General features: G+C 42.8%; 1 protein-coding gene across 2 annotated transcripts in view; it reads left to right on the top strand.

Annotated features, from left to right (window-relative positions):
• The first annotated feature begins 543 nt into the window (after positions 1 to 543).
• Positions 544 to 15201, top strand: part of PIWIL4 (piwi like RNA-mediated gene silencing 4) — a 49222-nt gene continuing 34564 nt past the window's right edge. For both annotated transcript variants that reach the window (XM_064365588.1, XM_064365589.1), the window contains exons 1-5: positions 544 to 587; positions 4090 to 4221; positions 6383 to 6597; positions 11735 to 11856; positions 13431 to 13511. In XM_064365588.1, the coding sequence (XP_064221658.1) occupies positions 4131 to 4221; positions 6383 to 6597; positions 11735 to 11856; positions 13431 to 13511 (509 nt within the window). In that variant the 5' untranslated portion in view covers positions 544 to 587; positions 4090 to 4130. The remainder of the gene's footprint in view (positions 588 to 4089; positions 4222 to 6382; positions 6598 to 11734; positions 11857 to 13430; positions 13512 to 15201) is intronic.

Here is a 15201-nt window from a genome sequence, read left to right on the forward strand (position 1 = left end):
AGGCCAAGATAGAGTGACTTCCCGAACAAAGAGAAGTAGTCACTGTGAAGAGAGAAAGTACGGATGGTTCCCTTGGCCTATTTTGTGAACCCATTTTGGCCCGGTTTATTCAGGCACAGTCACGATCTGAGCTGCTGACCCGGGTCCTCTGTTCAGTTTCTGTCCGTGGGCCATGGAAGCCTAAGGTCCACGTGCACGTGTGCCTGCCTGCCCTCTGGGGGGCTCCCTGGGCACAAGGATCTCACCTCTGCCTCTTTGCACCCCCAGCTGTATCTGGCGACAGTTGGTACTAAGGTCAAAGTTCGATGACCGAGGAAAGCTATAGCGTGTCCTCCTGTTCTCTAGAAGGGACACTCTCTTCTCATCTCTCAAAGGTTTTACCTGTTAATGTTTTCTTTGCCTAGTTCATGCTAATCTAATAACCTGACACTGTTCTTAGGATAATCTTTTGGTTTGTGACTTACCATTGTAAATTGCAACAAAACTTTTTTTTTTCCGGCCATTTTAGCCTTCATCTGTCGATCTTAGTAACAATGAAGCATCCTCTGGCAATGGCTTCGTGGGAACAAGCAGGATTTCAACAAACGGTGAGTGCAACTCAGCCTGTTCATTTAGTTCCATTCCCTGTAAATGGGGCAAGAGGAGCCCCACTGGGCCTTGCAGCCGCAGGCTCACCTCTGGCACCTCCCGATTTCCTTTCCTTGAAGGATCCCCTTTGTCACGTTCCTTTGGGACTCTTCAACGTGGAAGCATGTGCTGAATTTCCTGGCAGTGTTTGGTAGACAGGAAGCCACAGATTATTAGGAAGTCGGTTTCCGTTTCTTTCTATTCACTGAAGAATTTTGGAAAAAATAACTTTTAAAATCTTTATGGTGTTATATAGAAATAACATTTGATCCAGCAACCCCACTGCTGGGTGTCTGCCCAAAGTAAAATCAATCATTATATCCAAAATATATCTGCACTTGTATGTTTATTTCAGCACTCTTCACAATAGCAAAGATATAAAATCAATCAATTAAATATCCATCAATGGATAATTAGATAAAGAAAATATGGTATACATATAGAAGACAATACTACTCAGCCATAAAAAGAATGAAAGCATGTCTTGTAGCAGCATGGATGGAATTGGAGGCCATTATCTTAAGTGAAATAATTCAGAAACAGAAAGTCAAATACTGCATGCTCTTTTTTGTTTTTTTAGATGGAGTTTCACTCTTGTTGCCCAGGCTGGAGTGCAATGGCATGATCTCGGCTCACCGCCACTTCCTCCTCCTGGGTTCCAGTGTTTCTCCTGCCTCAGCCTCCCAAGTAACTGGAGTTACAGGCATGTGCCACCACACTTGGCTCTTTTTTTATATTTTTAGTAGAGACGGGGTTTCTCCATGTTGATCAGGCTGGTCTCAAACCCCTGACCTCAGGTGATTTGCCTGTGTTAGCCTCCCAAAGTGCTGGGATTACAGGGGCAAGCCACCGTGCCTGGCCTGTATGTTCTTACTTGTAAGTGGAGGATAAATAGTGTGTGCACATGGACATACAGTGTGGAGTAATAGACACTGGAGACTCAGAAGGTTGGGAGGCGAGTGAGAAGTTGCTTAATGGGTGCAACGTACGCTATTCAGATGATGGTTACACTAAAGGCCCAGACTTTACACTATGCAATATATCCGTGTAACAAAACTATACTCACATGCCTTAAATTTATACGAATTTTTTAAAAGGCAGAAAAAATCTGAGTGGCATATAAATGCCAATGCCATTGCTTAGAGGGATGGTAGAAACCTGGTGCGCGCTTACCCACTGCTCTCTTTCTCCCCCTCCTGTGGTAAACATCACTATTCAGTGGTAGCTCTCTTCACTGCAAAGCCAGATTTGGTCTTAGGGTGCTTGTCAGCATGCTGCTGCAAGTCACCACAATCACACGTTGTGCCCCACGTGTTAGTCTGCCAGGGCTGCCCTGACAAAGTAGCACAATTAGGTGGCTTAATCAGCAGAAATTTATTTTCTCACAAATCTGGACTCTTAAAGTCCAAGATAAGGTGGGGACAGGGCTGGTTTCTTCTGAGGACCCTCCCCTTGGCTTCTAGATGGCTGTCTTCTTGTGTTCACATGGTCTTTCCTCTGCATTTCTGTGTCCTAATTCCTCTTCTTATGACATCAGTCATACTGCATTAGGAACCACCTTAATGACCTCACTTTAACTTAATCACCTACTTAAAAACCCTGTCTCCAAATACGGTCACATTCTGAGGCACTGAGGATTAGGACTTCAGCATATGAATTTTGAGGTAACACAGTGTAGCCCATGACCCTGAATAAAACCAGTTAGCCATCTCTCCTGTTCTGCCACAACGCTTTTTATTTCCACAGTGACTGATTTCCAGTAAATGTGGAAATTCTAAGCATGTAGCTTCTCCCAGACTCTGAGGGTCTGGTCCCCTAAGCATTTAGGTTCTCCCAGACCCTGAGGGTCTGGTCCCCGACGCATCTCACGTCTGATCCTACTGTTCCTCACTGGGAGTTTTCCAGTCCTACGTATGTACCGCTGTGATCCAAACACACAAATGAATGTACCGCCTGTGAGCACAGAAGCCCTGCTCTAACAGGCCCAGTGCGTTCCATTATTTCCAAACATTATTCCATTCTTACGAATGTGAGTGATGGAAATCCTTCAACCTTGGAGGGCAAACTGGAGTTTTATTTATGTATTTAAAAATATGTATAGTATATAATTTACCATTTTAATTGCTTTAAAATGTACAGTCTTGGGAGATGAATTTCATGTTGTTGTACAACCATCCCTACCATCCAACTCTAGATGTTTTCTCACCTTGCAAAATAGAAACGACATATTTATTAAGTAATAACTCCCATTCCCCCAGCCCTCCAGCGCCTGCTAAATGTCATACTGTGGTAGCTCGAATTTTCAGAAACTACCTAACATCTTTTGAAACCAAGAGCAGTGGCTTCTGTGGACAACGTAGTGAGGGTAACAGAATTAAAGATTACACACATTTTGTGATTTTCCTGGGAAGCTTAGACTCCACTGAGCAGGGGCGAGACAGCATTTGAGCCAGTAGCAGTTCCATGTAGGGTGGTTTTATACAGTGACTTCATCAAAGGCAGTGGTCATGTCAGAGTTCTAGAAATTAATATTACTTTGCAGTAACATTTTGTACTTTTATAAAGTTATTTTCTACATGCCAAGAAAGTCAGCATCTACTGTACTAAACAGAAAATACTCATTTGGAAACAGATTTTCATTTCATGTTTTCTAGAAGCTATCAGTAAGGGATATGCTCTGAGGTGAAACACTGGCTTTTATTCTCATGGGGAATGATCTAGAACAAAAACTGGTGGCAATGTTCTAGGCAATTTCTCTTCTTTTCTTTGGGACAGGTCAGAGAGTCAGCCTCTTTCTGGGCAGAAGTTGATGAGGACAGAATTTAGTCTGTAACCCTTCAGGGTAAGGTCAGGAGAGCGGCTTTCCGTAAATAGGTATGGAGAAGGGAACGGGGAGGGAGAGCTTTTTCCTTAGCCAAGAAGAGAAAGTCCACAATATTATTAGAACAAGAACTAACTCAAGATCTGTTTTTGTTTTTGTGATACAGGGTTTTGCCCTGTCGCCCAGGTTGGAGTTCAGGTGTGACCATGGCTCACTGCTACCTCCGCCTTCTGGGCTTAAGCGATCCTCCCACCTCTGCCCAGGGACATGCCACCACACCCAGCTGATTTTTTGTGTTTTTGGTAGAGACAGGGTTTCAACACGTTGCCCAGGCTGGCCTCTAACTCCTGAGCTCAAGCGATCTGCCTGCCATGACCTCCTAAAGTACTGGGTGGGACTGCAGTCGTGAGTCACCACACAGGGCCAAGATCTGTTATTTTTAACAAAACATTCTGTGTTTTCTTCACAGTTTTCCATTTTTAGACTGAAGACTTCCGTATAGTCATGAATGTTTTCAGCAATATGGGCAAGCTGTATTCAAAACCACAAGCTTTGATTGCACTGCACTTTTGAGCTAGTAGTTGTAAACAGCATCACTAGAATGAAACATGAGCTGTTACTGCATTCTCTTCCTATTTTAGATAAATATGGGATATCTTCTTGTGATGCTGGAAGTACCTTCATGGAAAGAGACGTGAAAAATAAACGGGACTTCATGGATTTGGATGTCCGTACCAGAGAAAAATTGGCACATGTGAGAGACTGTAAAACAGGTACCCAGTTTTATGTTACTTACTTTTTTAATGTTACCAAATATTGCTTAAGGAATTCCAGCTTCTAGGTCTAAAATAAGTAAATTCATATGTTTGCTTAACAGATACTTACTGAACATCTGCTACGTTCAAGGCACTCTTGGAAGCTCTAGTTTTCCTAGCCTTAATTTTCTCTTTTATCAATAGAAATAATGTCTTCCCCAAAACGACATCTCACTTTTGGAAAAGATTTTCTTCATATACTGGAGTGGGCACTAAAAAGATGTTTCTTCTTTTTCCCAACTCTGACCCTATACGGGGAGCAATGACCTTTCTGGACTTCAACCGTAAAGTGAAAGATGGAACCCATTTGGGGAATTCTTTACCCAGATTCCCGGCTCACCCCTAAAATTACATGCGAATTGCCAGTGTATGTATTTTCTGGGAAGTAGGTCTGTTGCTTTCACTGGATTCTCAGAAGGCTTTGTGGACCACTTACGAAAGTTAAAACTTACTGATGCAGATCAGTGTTTTCCAAACTTTTTAAATCAAAGTAAGAAATATATTATTATCCAGCATACACACAAACTGTCCACACACAACGGAAGCAAAAGTTTCCTGAAACAATGCTTACCCCTGGCACTCTCTTCCACTGTTCTATTCTGGTCATTTCATTGAACATGCAGTTCACCCCACCTGATTTCTTAACGGCAGCACTAATGGGACCCAGCAGCCATTTGAAAACTATCACGTGTAGACGATCTTGAAGGGTCTTACCAGTTCTGACCGTCTAGGTTGACTACTTTTCAGTTCTATGAGCAGCTGAAATAGGCTGCTTTGCCATTTCCTCAGTATCTGCGAGAACAAAAGAGATCTCTTATTTAACTAAAATAGCACAGAGATCTCTTGCTCCTACCAGGTATATACCCAAGGTGGAAGCTGAGGAAATACTGAAGCACAGCTGATGTCTTGTATTCCTCACCACCTTGGAGTCTCTCGTTTGCTTTTCTCCATGAGAAAAGCAGAATAGCGCCTATTCTATACCATTCTTTTATTTTTCTGAGACAGGGTCTCACTCTGTTGCCCAGGGCTGGAATACAGTGGTGCAGTCTTGGTTCACTGCAGCCTCTGCCTTCCAGTTCAAGTGATTCTTGTGCCTCAGCCTCCCAAGTAGCTGGAATTACAGGCATGGGCCACCATGCCCAGCTATTTTTGCATTTTTTGAAGAGACAGCGTCTTGCCAGGTTGGCCAGGCTGGTCTCAATCTGCTGGCCTCAAGCAATCCACCCACCTCAGCCTTCCAAAGTGCTAGGATTACAGGTGTGAGCCACCATGCCCGGTCCCTATATCACTCTTCTCTGTAAGACCAAAACTGGATGATTCTCTGTAAGGGGAAGTGAGAAGAACCTCCTTTGTTCCCTCCTGGATTCTGCCCTGGGGGGACCTTACACCATCCTGAGCACTAACTGACTATCGTGGCCAACTCTGATTTTCTCCTATAGACTTTTAAGATGTGATTTAAAATGTCTGTATGGGGCTGGAAGTCCCAGAAGCACATATGGCCTCCATGTGTCTGCAGAAAACAAAAGCCCAGAAGCTCTGTCTGTTTTCACATCAGAAAACTGACAGTTCCTTCCTCTCTCCCCAGCCTTCCCCTCAATCTCTGAGGGTCTTCTCTGAGATTGTTTGGTCTAACCACTGATAGAACTTTTTCAGAATTTTCAGAAATATGATTAACTTTTGATTATCTGGATTTCCCAGAGGTTGGGGGTTGTATATTCATAGGAAGAACCAGACTGTTTCTTTATGAGAGCAGTATAATTTCAAAGGAGCATCTGAAAATATTACTTGAACTGATTTGAACTGCAGAGAATGAGAACGGGAAGGCAGGCTTTGAAAGGCGTCCTGGAATAGTTGAGTTCAGATGCCTCTTGTCTCCCGAGGACAGGAATGTCAGGGCCTGCTCTGTTCTTATGAGGCCTGCTTCCTGCACGGTACCATTTTAGCTCCCGACGGTGTCACCAGGCTGCAAGTTTTAGGGTGTTATCTTGCATCACGGTGCAGAAATCCTTGCTTTATAGCAACCACTATGCATATGCAAATACACTTTTAAATGATGTGATCACTATTAACATGATGTGATTTCTTGATTAAAAAATTATTTTGTATTTGTCTTCTTCAGGTTCCAGTGGAATACCTGTGAAACTCGTTACAAACCTCTTTAACTTAGATTTTCCCCAAGACTGGCAGCTATACCAGTACCACGTGACCTATCTACCAGACTTAGCATCTAGAAGGCTGAGAATTGCTTTACTTTACGGTCATAGTAAACTTTCTGACAAAGCAAAAGCATTCGATGGCGTCATGCTTTTTCTGTCGCAAAAACTAGAAGAAAAGGTATAGTATGATTAGTTTCTTCACTGTACATGTGGGTGTGGGTGTTTATTGTATGTGTCTACACGTCCATACACACATGCATATGCAAGGAGACTCCCAAAAGGTTTGTGGAAAAATAGAATTAAAAGGTAAACATAAAAAAATACCTGAATTGCTTACCAAGAGTTTTACCAAGGTCAAGATACTTTTGTAAGCAATGATGTCAGCCATTTAGTCCATCCCTAAAGAACTAAGGGTCCTGAGAATTTAACCATGTCAATGCAGTCTTTTTTACCTTATTAACTGAAGAAAAATGGGTGCCCTTTACAGATTTTTTAAGATGATAAAACAAAAAGAAGGAATAAAGAGGCAAATCAGCAGTAAGGTGGATGCCTAATGATTTCCATTGAAACTTTTGCAAACTTGCCCTTGTTTGTTGAGAAGAATGAGCCGGACCATTGTTGTGGTGCAGAAGGACTCTCCAGGGAACTTTCCTGGGCATTTTTGTGCTCAAGATTTGGCAAGATTTCTCAAAACACTTTCCTAGTAAGCGGTTGTTACTGGTCTTTGGCCCTGTAGAAAGTCAACAAGCAAACTGCCTTGAGCATCTCAAGAAACTACTGCCGTGACCCTTGCTCTTAATGGGTTGGCTTTTGCTTTGACTGGACTACTTCCCCCTCTCAGTAGCCATTGCTCTAATTGTGCCTGTTTTCAAGATCCTACTGGTAAAGGCAGGTTTCATCTCCTCTTACAGTTTTTTGAAGAAATGCTTCAGGATCTTGATACCATTTGTTTAAAATTTTTATTGACAGCTCTGCTCTTATCTGTAGCTGATCTGAATGCAATAGTTTTGGCAACCAGTCAATGGAAAGTTTGCTCAACTTTTTCTTTTTTTTTTTTTTTTTTTTTTTGAGACGGCTCTATTGCCCAGGCTGGAGTGTAGTGATGTGGTCTTGGCTCACTGCAACCTCTGCCTTCTGGGCTCAAGCGATTCTCCTGCCTCAGCCTCCCACGTAGCTGGGACTACAGGTGCTTGCTACCACACCCGGCTAACTTTTTGTAGTTTTAGTAAAGATGGGGTTTCACCATGTTGGCCAGGATGATCTCGAACCCTTGACCTTGTGATCCACCCGCCTTGGCCTCCCAAAGTGCTAGGATTACACGTGTGAGCCACTGCGCCTGTCTCAACTTTAATTTTTTAGTCAGAATTGTATAAAATAAACAAATTGAGATGTCTGTGGTATTGGCTATTGTTTCTGCTATTAATCTTTGTGGTCTTCTCAATTAGGCATGAACAAGGTGAATTTTTTTTTCCTTCCAAATTTGTACAGATGATCTGCAGCAGGCTTCATCTTCAGCACTGTCTCATCCATTCTTAAAAGGAGTTACCCATTTGTAAACTGCTGATTTCTTTGGGGCATTGGTCCCACAAACTTTTCATTACACAGCAATGATTTCACCATTCTTCTACCCAAGTATCACCAAAAATTGGACGTTTGTTCTGGTTTCAAGTTTAGCACAATTCGTATTGCTCTAATAGGGGCTCTTTTCAAACTCATGTCTTACACTTAGTGCCTCACACTGAATCCTGTTAGTATGAGTTTATTTTGGTGCAAATGTTTTTGAAATCCATGCATAGTTTTTTCATAATACATATTTTCCATGAACTTTTTGAAGTCTCCTTATATATACTTATATATTTAAGAGATTAGTTGATTTTCATGACAGTTGGAATGAGTGTTTGACTCATTCCTTTCCTCTTCCCTGTTCCCTTGCCTGAGAGCTAAAAGACTTCCTAATTAAGACTTCACTAGTAATTGATTTCTTAATTAAAAAGCTGATGGTCTTGTATTTTAAAAATAAGAACTATAAGTGTCTTTGAAATACGTATCTTAAAAAAATTCCCAAAGTAGGTAAGACTAAGAAACACCATTTGGCCCATGGCTTCAGAATTTTAAATTAATTCTACTTGTTTTTTGCTCCTGCACACTTGTGCCTGTATGTACAAATAATTTTACATCAATTTTTGATGCTAGGACTGTGGTTTATTTCATGAATTGCTCTATCAAATGAAATATGAGTTATTTATATCAATTTTAAAAGTTCCTACACATGTCCTAGGGTTCTTGTTTAAGCTGAAACGTCCCCTCCACTAGTTGACTCATTGCACTCCTAGGCATTCCAGAAGTCCTGTTCAGCTGCCTTGTGGCCTTCCACTGTTTTCCAGGCCCCACCTGTGCACCTGCAGCCAGACCAGTGTTGCTGTTCATGTTTGTATCTATTTGCCACGCTCGTATACTTATAAAGAGCCTACTCTGAACCTGGCAGGGTGTCGCGACCATGGAGCAAACAGATAGATAAAACAGAGTACTTGTTCTCCACAATTTCAATTTAAAATCAAAGGTTTTTTTTACAAATAAATACTATGTAAGGTGGAATGAAATAAGTGCCATAATAATAACTAGTATCTTTATATGCTAACATTTATTAAGCACTTACTAGGTGTCAAGTGCTGTCCCTCACTGTTCTCCAGATTACCGCCAGCATACCTCTCTTGAGCAGATCTACACTTTGTGTCCCATGAGTAGCTGCTACCATCACTGCTGATAACAGTTACACCTACCAGATGACATGTGTTGATCACTTACTCTGCCAGGCTCTTTGTTTTTTCTGAGACGGAGTTTTGCTCTTGTCACCCAGGCTGGAGTGCAATGGCGCAATCTTGGCTCACTGCAACCTCTGCATTCTGGGTTCAAGCAATTCTCCTGCCTCAGCCTCCTAAGTAGCTGGGATTACAGACACCTGCCACCACACCCAGCTAATTTTTGTATTTTTAGTAGAGATGGAGTTTCACCACGTTGGCCAGGCTGGTCTCGAACTCCTGACTTCAGGTGATCTGTCCGCCTTGGCCTCCCAAAGTGCTGGGATTACAGGCATGAGCCACCACGCCCCGCCTGCCAGGCTCTTTATAGCGTGACCTTATTTCACCCTGTCATCACCCTAGGGAGGTTAAATATCTTGCCCAAGGTTGTCATAAAGAGCTTGATGAAAGGCAAGATTATTCCTAGCAAGACGCTTCAGTGGGAGTGATAGTTCCTTGATAGGACTCTGATCGGTGAGGTGGGCAGTGGGAGGTACGGGATTCCTCGGCAGACGAGGAAACGCGCAATGGTAGGAAGTGAGGGCCTTATTTTAGAAACTTTTGCTCATTCAGGTTTAGCCAGCAAGGTGTAGAAGTTGTGATTTCAAAGGTACAGAGAACTTTAAATGTCCTGCCAAGGAACAGAGACTCTTCTGTGGACCACTAAAGACTTGGAGAGAGAGTTTTTACGGCAGCTGTGTTAAGTTACAGTCACTCTGATCACATCCTACTGAATGGTTTACAGAAGGAGGTGGGAAGATGAATAAAGTTCCACTGAGACAGTGTGGGCAGGTGTCAGAAGGGCCTGAGCAGAGATGCAAAGTGCTGCCGTTTATCTGAATTCCCAAGCGCCTGTGCAATGGATGGAAATAAAATCAGTGCATTATCTCATTTAACTGTCGCAACCCTGTGACTCCAGTTAGACTCAGTGCGACTTTAGAGACGGGGAAAGATGCTCCAAATCACACCAGCTGTAAAAGGCAGAGGACCAGGGTCTACCCAATTTCACATCGTATGCTCCTAAGCACTGTGGTAAATAATGGTGTTTGAACAGCTGAGAGACATGAGAAACATTCCTGGTGTGCACACAGTAAGACTTGCCAACTGATGAGATTGTGAATTGAGAAGTGAAAGTTTACTCTGAAGCTAGCAGCCTGGGGACCGAAGGGTCTGAGGTCCAGTAAGAGATGTAGGAAGTCACGGAAGAGTGGTTGTTTAGTGGAAGAGGCACGGGGGGCTGAAGAGTTTGATCTTAAGTGGGTGTTGAAAACGCAGTTCCTGAGACCATCTGCTGCCACCTCCCCTCAGCCACTCATTCCAACATCCTCTGTTGTCTTCATTCTTTGTCCCGAAGCCCCTGCAGCAGTTTAAGCCCTGGGCATCCTTTCTGTCTGCCAGATTTTTCCCAATGTTGATAAGCTCTTTCTACAGCTGTCCACTCTGATTTCTGTACAATTTTACCTGAAGCAAGAAATTATATGGATGATTTCTTACATCCCTGTGAAAATACTAGTTTCTGTTTGTTTCCATGTAATGACGGGTTCCTGCCTTACATTCTTGATGCAACTTAAAAGTGGTTAAAAGCAGACTGTAGCTGTAGAAAGCAGAGGCAGAACACGTAAATGCTTGCTAATTAACTGACTTTATCCCTTTGAAAAGTCCACGATCATTCATTGATATGTATTGATTGATTTGCATATTCTTTTATTTTAAGAACCTATTCTGAGTCCTTCCTGGTCCAAGAAGCTTTAAGTGTAGCTGGGGAGCTGCTATAGAATCATATTCATGTATTCATTATATTGCTAGAACATTGTTCTGGGTCATAAGGACTCCAGGGTTTCTCCAGGCCTTTCAGCAGCTTATCATCAGATTTCTGATCTGTTCTAATTTCTGCCACTTTCTCCTCTCTTTCCCCATGTTCACCTTCCTTCTCATTTATCCTCTCTCCTTTTTTTGCTTCTCTCTTGTTCTCTGCTCTGCTACATTATGAACAGACTTTTGGGAGGCTGCCCTCTGGAATCTGTGAACTTGGGGTGGGCAGGACAGTCCACTAGTGGGCTTCTGGGTATTAATGAATACCCTGAAAATGGGTACAATTATGTGCACTGTTGTGGCGTGTGTGTGTGTGTGTATATATATGATGTATATGTTTGTATTTGTGTTTGTGTAAAATTTTATTGAAGAATTTCTGTAACTTTTATCAGACTCTCAAAATAATTTGTGATCCATCTCCCTCCCACTCCCTAAAAAGATCAAGAACTACTCTGGAACTCTCTTTGCACCAAACTTTGAACCATGAGTTGGCTTTAATTCTCTCTTAAGAAGTTAGAGAGTAGAGAGATGAGTTTTTTCTAAGATTGGCAAGACACAGAGAAAAAAAGCCCTCTGAACATAATGTGATGATCAGATTATTAGTCACGTACTAACACCTGCAGTTTTGTTTTTGTTAATGCATATTACGTTGTGATGGCTTGCGGTTCATTTGTAGAGTACCCATTAAGTACCTCTTTTTCCCAGGTCACAGAATTGTCAAGTGAGACTCGAAGAGGCGAGACCGTAAAGATGACGATCACCCTGAAGAGGGAGCTGCCATCAAGTTCTCCCATGTGCATCCAGGTCTTCAATATCATCTTCAGAAAGTAAGGCACTGGAAATGTGAATTTCACTCGGGCTAATGATGCCTTTCGGCATAGAGCCTGGGTATTAAAATAATCGACAATTTTGTAGGCACGGTGCCAGCAAAATTTCTCACATACCTTCTCGTACATGAGCAATAATGTGCCACGCAGCCCATCACAGCCACTTAGTGGCACAAACTGTCAGTTAATGTCCAGTACTATCCTAAGTTGAGACAAACAGTACGAGGGTTATTGCTTTCTCACTGGTAGCCGGGAGGGTGCCTTTTTCCTTTTCTTCTTTTTCTGTGTCTCTTCCCAGCTCTTATCCCCAGACGCAAAAGTTCACTTAGCAAACTTAGTAAGTTTGACTTAATAAACTGAAGAATTTGTTTTTCTCCTAGCTGATTGATTTAAGAAAGAACATCCCTGTCTGCTTTCTGCCCTCAGCCTTCTTCTTTCCCCCACATCTACATGGTTGTAACTCAGCTTCTCAGTGCTCTTCAGACTGGTCCAAGAATCACATACTCCAATGTCTTGTTAGGGGTGGAGTGGAGCTCCATAAAAGGCATATTCCTTGGACGGACCCTCGCTGAATCCAGTTAGTAAACAGAAGTTCTCAGACAGGCCTGAAAATTCACATTTTTAGGATACGCTGAGGCTTGAGAACCGCTAGTGTGGATCATGAAGATGATCTGTTAGAAACCTGACAGGCCAGTCCTTTGCTCAACGGTGACCCCTGGAAGGGATGAAGATGGGGAGGTTTGGGGATTTGCTGAGTCATAGGGGCACATCAAGGTACTTCCGTCACCCAGATGTCCTAATTCCTAATTCTAGTCGGATGTCTTGTCTGGCACCTTTTGGTCATATTTGAGCCTCAGCTTACTGCATATCAGCTCTTCAGAAGCCAGTCTTGCATAGTCCCTGCTAAGCATGGACTCCTAAACCAGCTGACATGTGGAAGATGCTTTTCCGTGAGAAAGTTCCTTCATTTGTCTTCTATCTTACTTTACCCTCACTAGAGCACCCTGAGGCAAGTACTATTAAAATCCTCATTTTACAGATAAGGAGGCCGAGGCTTAGTGACGTTTGGCAGCCAGAATCACAGTTCAAACCCTTGTTCTCTGACTTGAAACCCTCATGTAGGTCAAATTCCTAAGGTGACCAGGATTACTTACTGGAGAGACAGTCTTGGTCATTTGGCAGCACTGGGGAGCCTGAGCAACCTCATTAGAAATAAGGTCCTCCTCCCAAAATAGGGAAGAGGTCAACAAGGCCTGCAGGTGTTTACCTCACCCCAGCCAGGCTAACCAGAATGTTAGTACTGTGGCCATAATGGCTAATGACCACATATTTGTCACTGCAGCTAAGGCTGGGCAGATAAAAATGATTTCCGTTGTAGTATTCTCAATGTGAAGATGTGATCATTCTTACATAGACGTTCCCATGTGTGTTTAGTATCTAAACCTTCCAGTGCTGTGCAAATGAGAGGTCTGTATTTCCTATGTGTTTTTATCATTATGTTCGGCGAGGGTGTGAACTTAGAATTTCGGTTATTGACTGATATTTACCAAAGATCCAAAACAATGTACTTGCAGGATCCTCAAGAAGTTGTCTATGTACCAAATTGGACGGAACTTCTACAATCCTTCAGAGCCAATGGAAATTCCCCAGCACAAGTAGGTTTATTTATATTTTGTTTCTCTGAAATTGTTGTAACGTGAGCATCATAATTTATGATGCAATATTATGCCATTACGCCTCCTATGAGAGACTCTGTAATATGAAATGTAATGAATTCCTGTAAATTTTCAAGTTTTTTTAACGGTGATGTGAACGTGAAGCTGGCAGCCTTGTTGTCCTATATCAGTGTGATAGATAATTACCATAAATCCTAGAAGGAATTCAGAAACTGACTTTTCTGTGTATAATAGGTAGTAATGAAAGCAGAATGAGCTGTATGATGTTATACCCATAGTCAGTGCTCCAGTTCGTTGTTAAAGGGACGTTAGCACAGCTAGGGTGGTTGATAGGAAATCATTAGGGCAGCAAAGGTCAGAAAGAGAAGCCAGCCAAATGACTCTGGTGAAGGATGGAACCTTTATGACCCTTGCCGAATTTCTGCCTTAAAGTGGGAATTCGAGGCTTCGGGGAAAGAGATCAGCTATGTCTTTAACTGGTTGTTACTTAGCTCTCAAAAATACTGTGGTCAAACTGCGGGCAGAGAGGCAACTGGCAGCCCAAACACAGATACATAAAGACAGGGAGAAGTGCATGAAAGACAGAAATAGGGTGTTTGGCCTTCTGCCTGGTGGAGGAGAAATGACGAAGCTTCCGTATGTTCATTCAGAGTGTCAGCGTGGTCTCTGTAAAGCCTCCAGTTTGTCCCTGTCACTAATCTGTCCACTTGGACTAGAAAATCTCAGAGGTGCAGGGCTGTGCTGAATTCCTGTACGTGCTCAGCACATAGCCTGTCCTGGAGGCTGCCTTAGTATCACGGTCACTATTTATAGTCCACAAAATAGAAACTGGAATTATTTTTTAAAATATTAGTCTATTATTTCATGCCATTTCTGTAACTTCTTATTCAAGATTTTTAAGTTTATGTGGGAAGAAACTGTAGTTTCTCTTGTCTATCTGTTTGTGATATCACTTCTTTATTTCTTTTTTTTTTTTTTTTTGAGACGGAGTTTCGCTCTTGATACCCAGGCTGGAGCGCAATGGCGCGATCTCGGCTCACTGCAATCTCCGCCTCCTGGGTTCAGGCAATTCTCCTGCCTCAGCTTCCTGAGTAGCTGGGATTACAGGCACGCGCCACCGTGCCCAGCTAATTTTTTTTTGTATTAGTAGAGACGGGGTTTCACCATGTTGACCAGGATGGTCTTGATCTCTTGACCTCGTGATCCACCCGCCTCGGCCTCCCAAAGTGCTGGGATTACAGGCTTGAGCCACCGCGCCCGGCCTATTTCTTAATCTCATTACTAAATCTGTCCACTGCCCTCACCTTGGAACCTAGGTGTTTTCCTTCAGGGACAGATCACTCCATGAATGTATTATTCCTACAGCTATAGTTCTCAGGCAGGGACTTTTCCCGCCACACCCCAGCCTCCCCTCCCAGGGAATGTTTTGTATTGTCTGGAGACATCTTTGGTTGGGAGGCTAGTGCTGGCATCCAGTGGGTAGAGGCCAGGGAGCTGCTGCTAAACGTTCTACAGTGCACTGGACAGTCCCTAACAAAACGTCAGTGGTGCCAAGGTCGAGAAACTGCTTCACGGTAACGTATTTTATCCTAAACGTACGCTTAAAGACACTGCTGCTGAAAAAAAGGTTTTTAGTCAACAACTAGAAGAAATCACACTAAAGAAAAAA

This window comes from Aotus nancymaae, unplaced genomic scaffold, assembly GCF_030222135.1.
Source record: "Aotus nancymaae isolate 86718 unplaced genomic scaffold, 86718_ANA_hifiasm-v0.15.2.pri h1tg000059l, whole genome shotgun sequence".
Taxonomy (NCBI): domain Eukaryota; kingdom Metazoa; phylum Chordata; class Mammalia; order Primates; family Aotidae; genus Aotus; species Aotus nancymaae.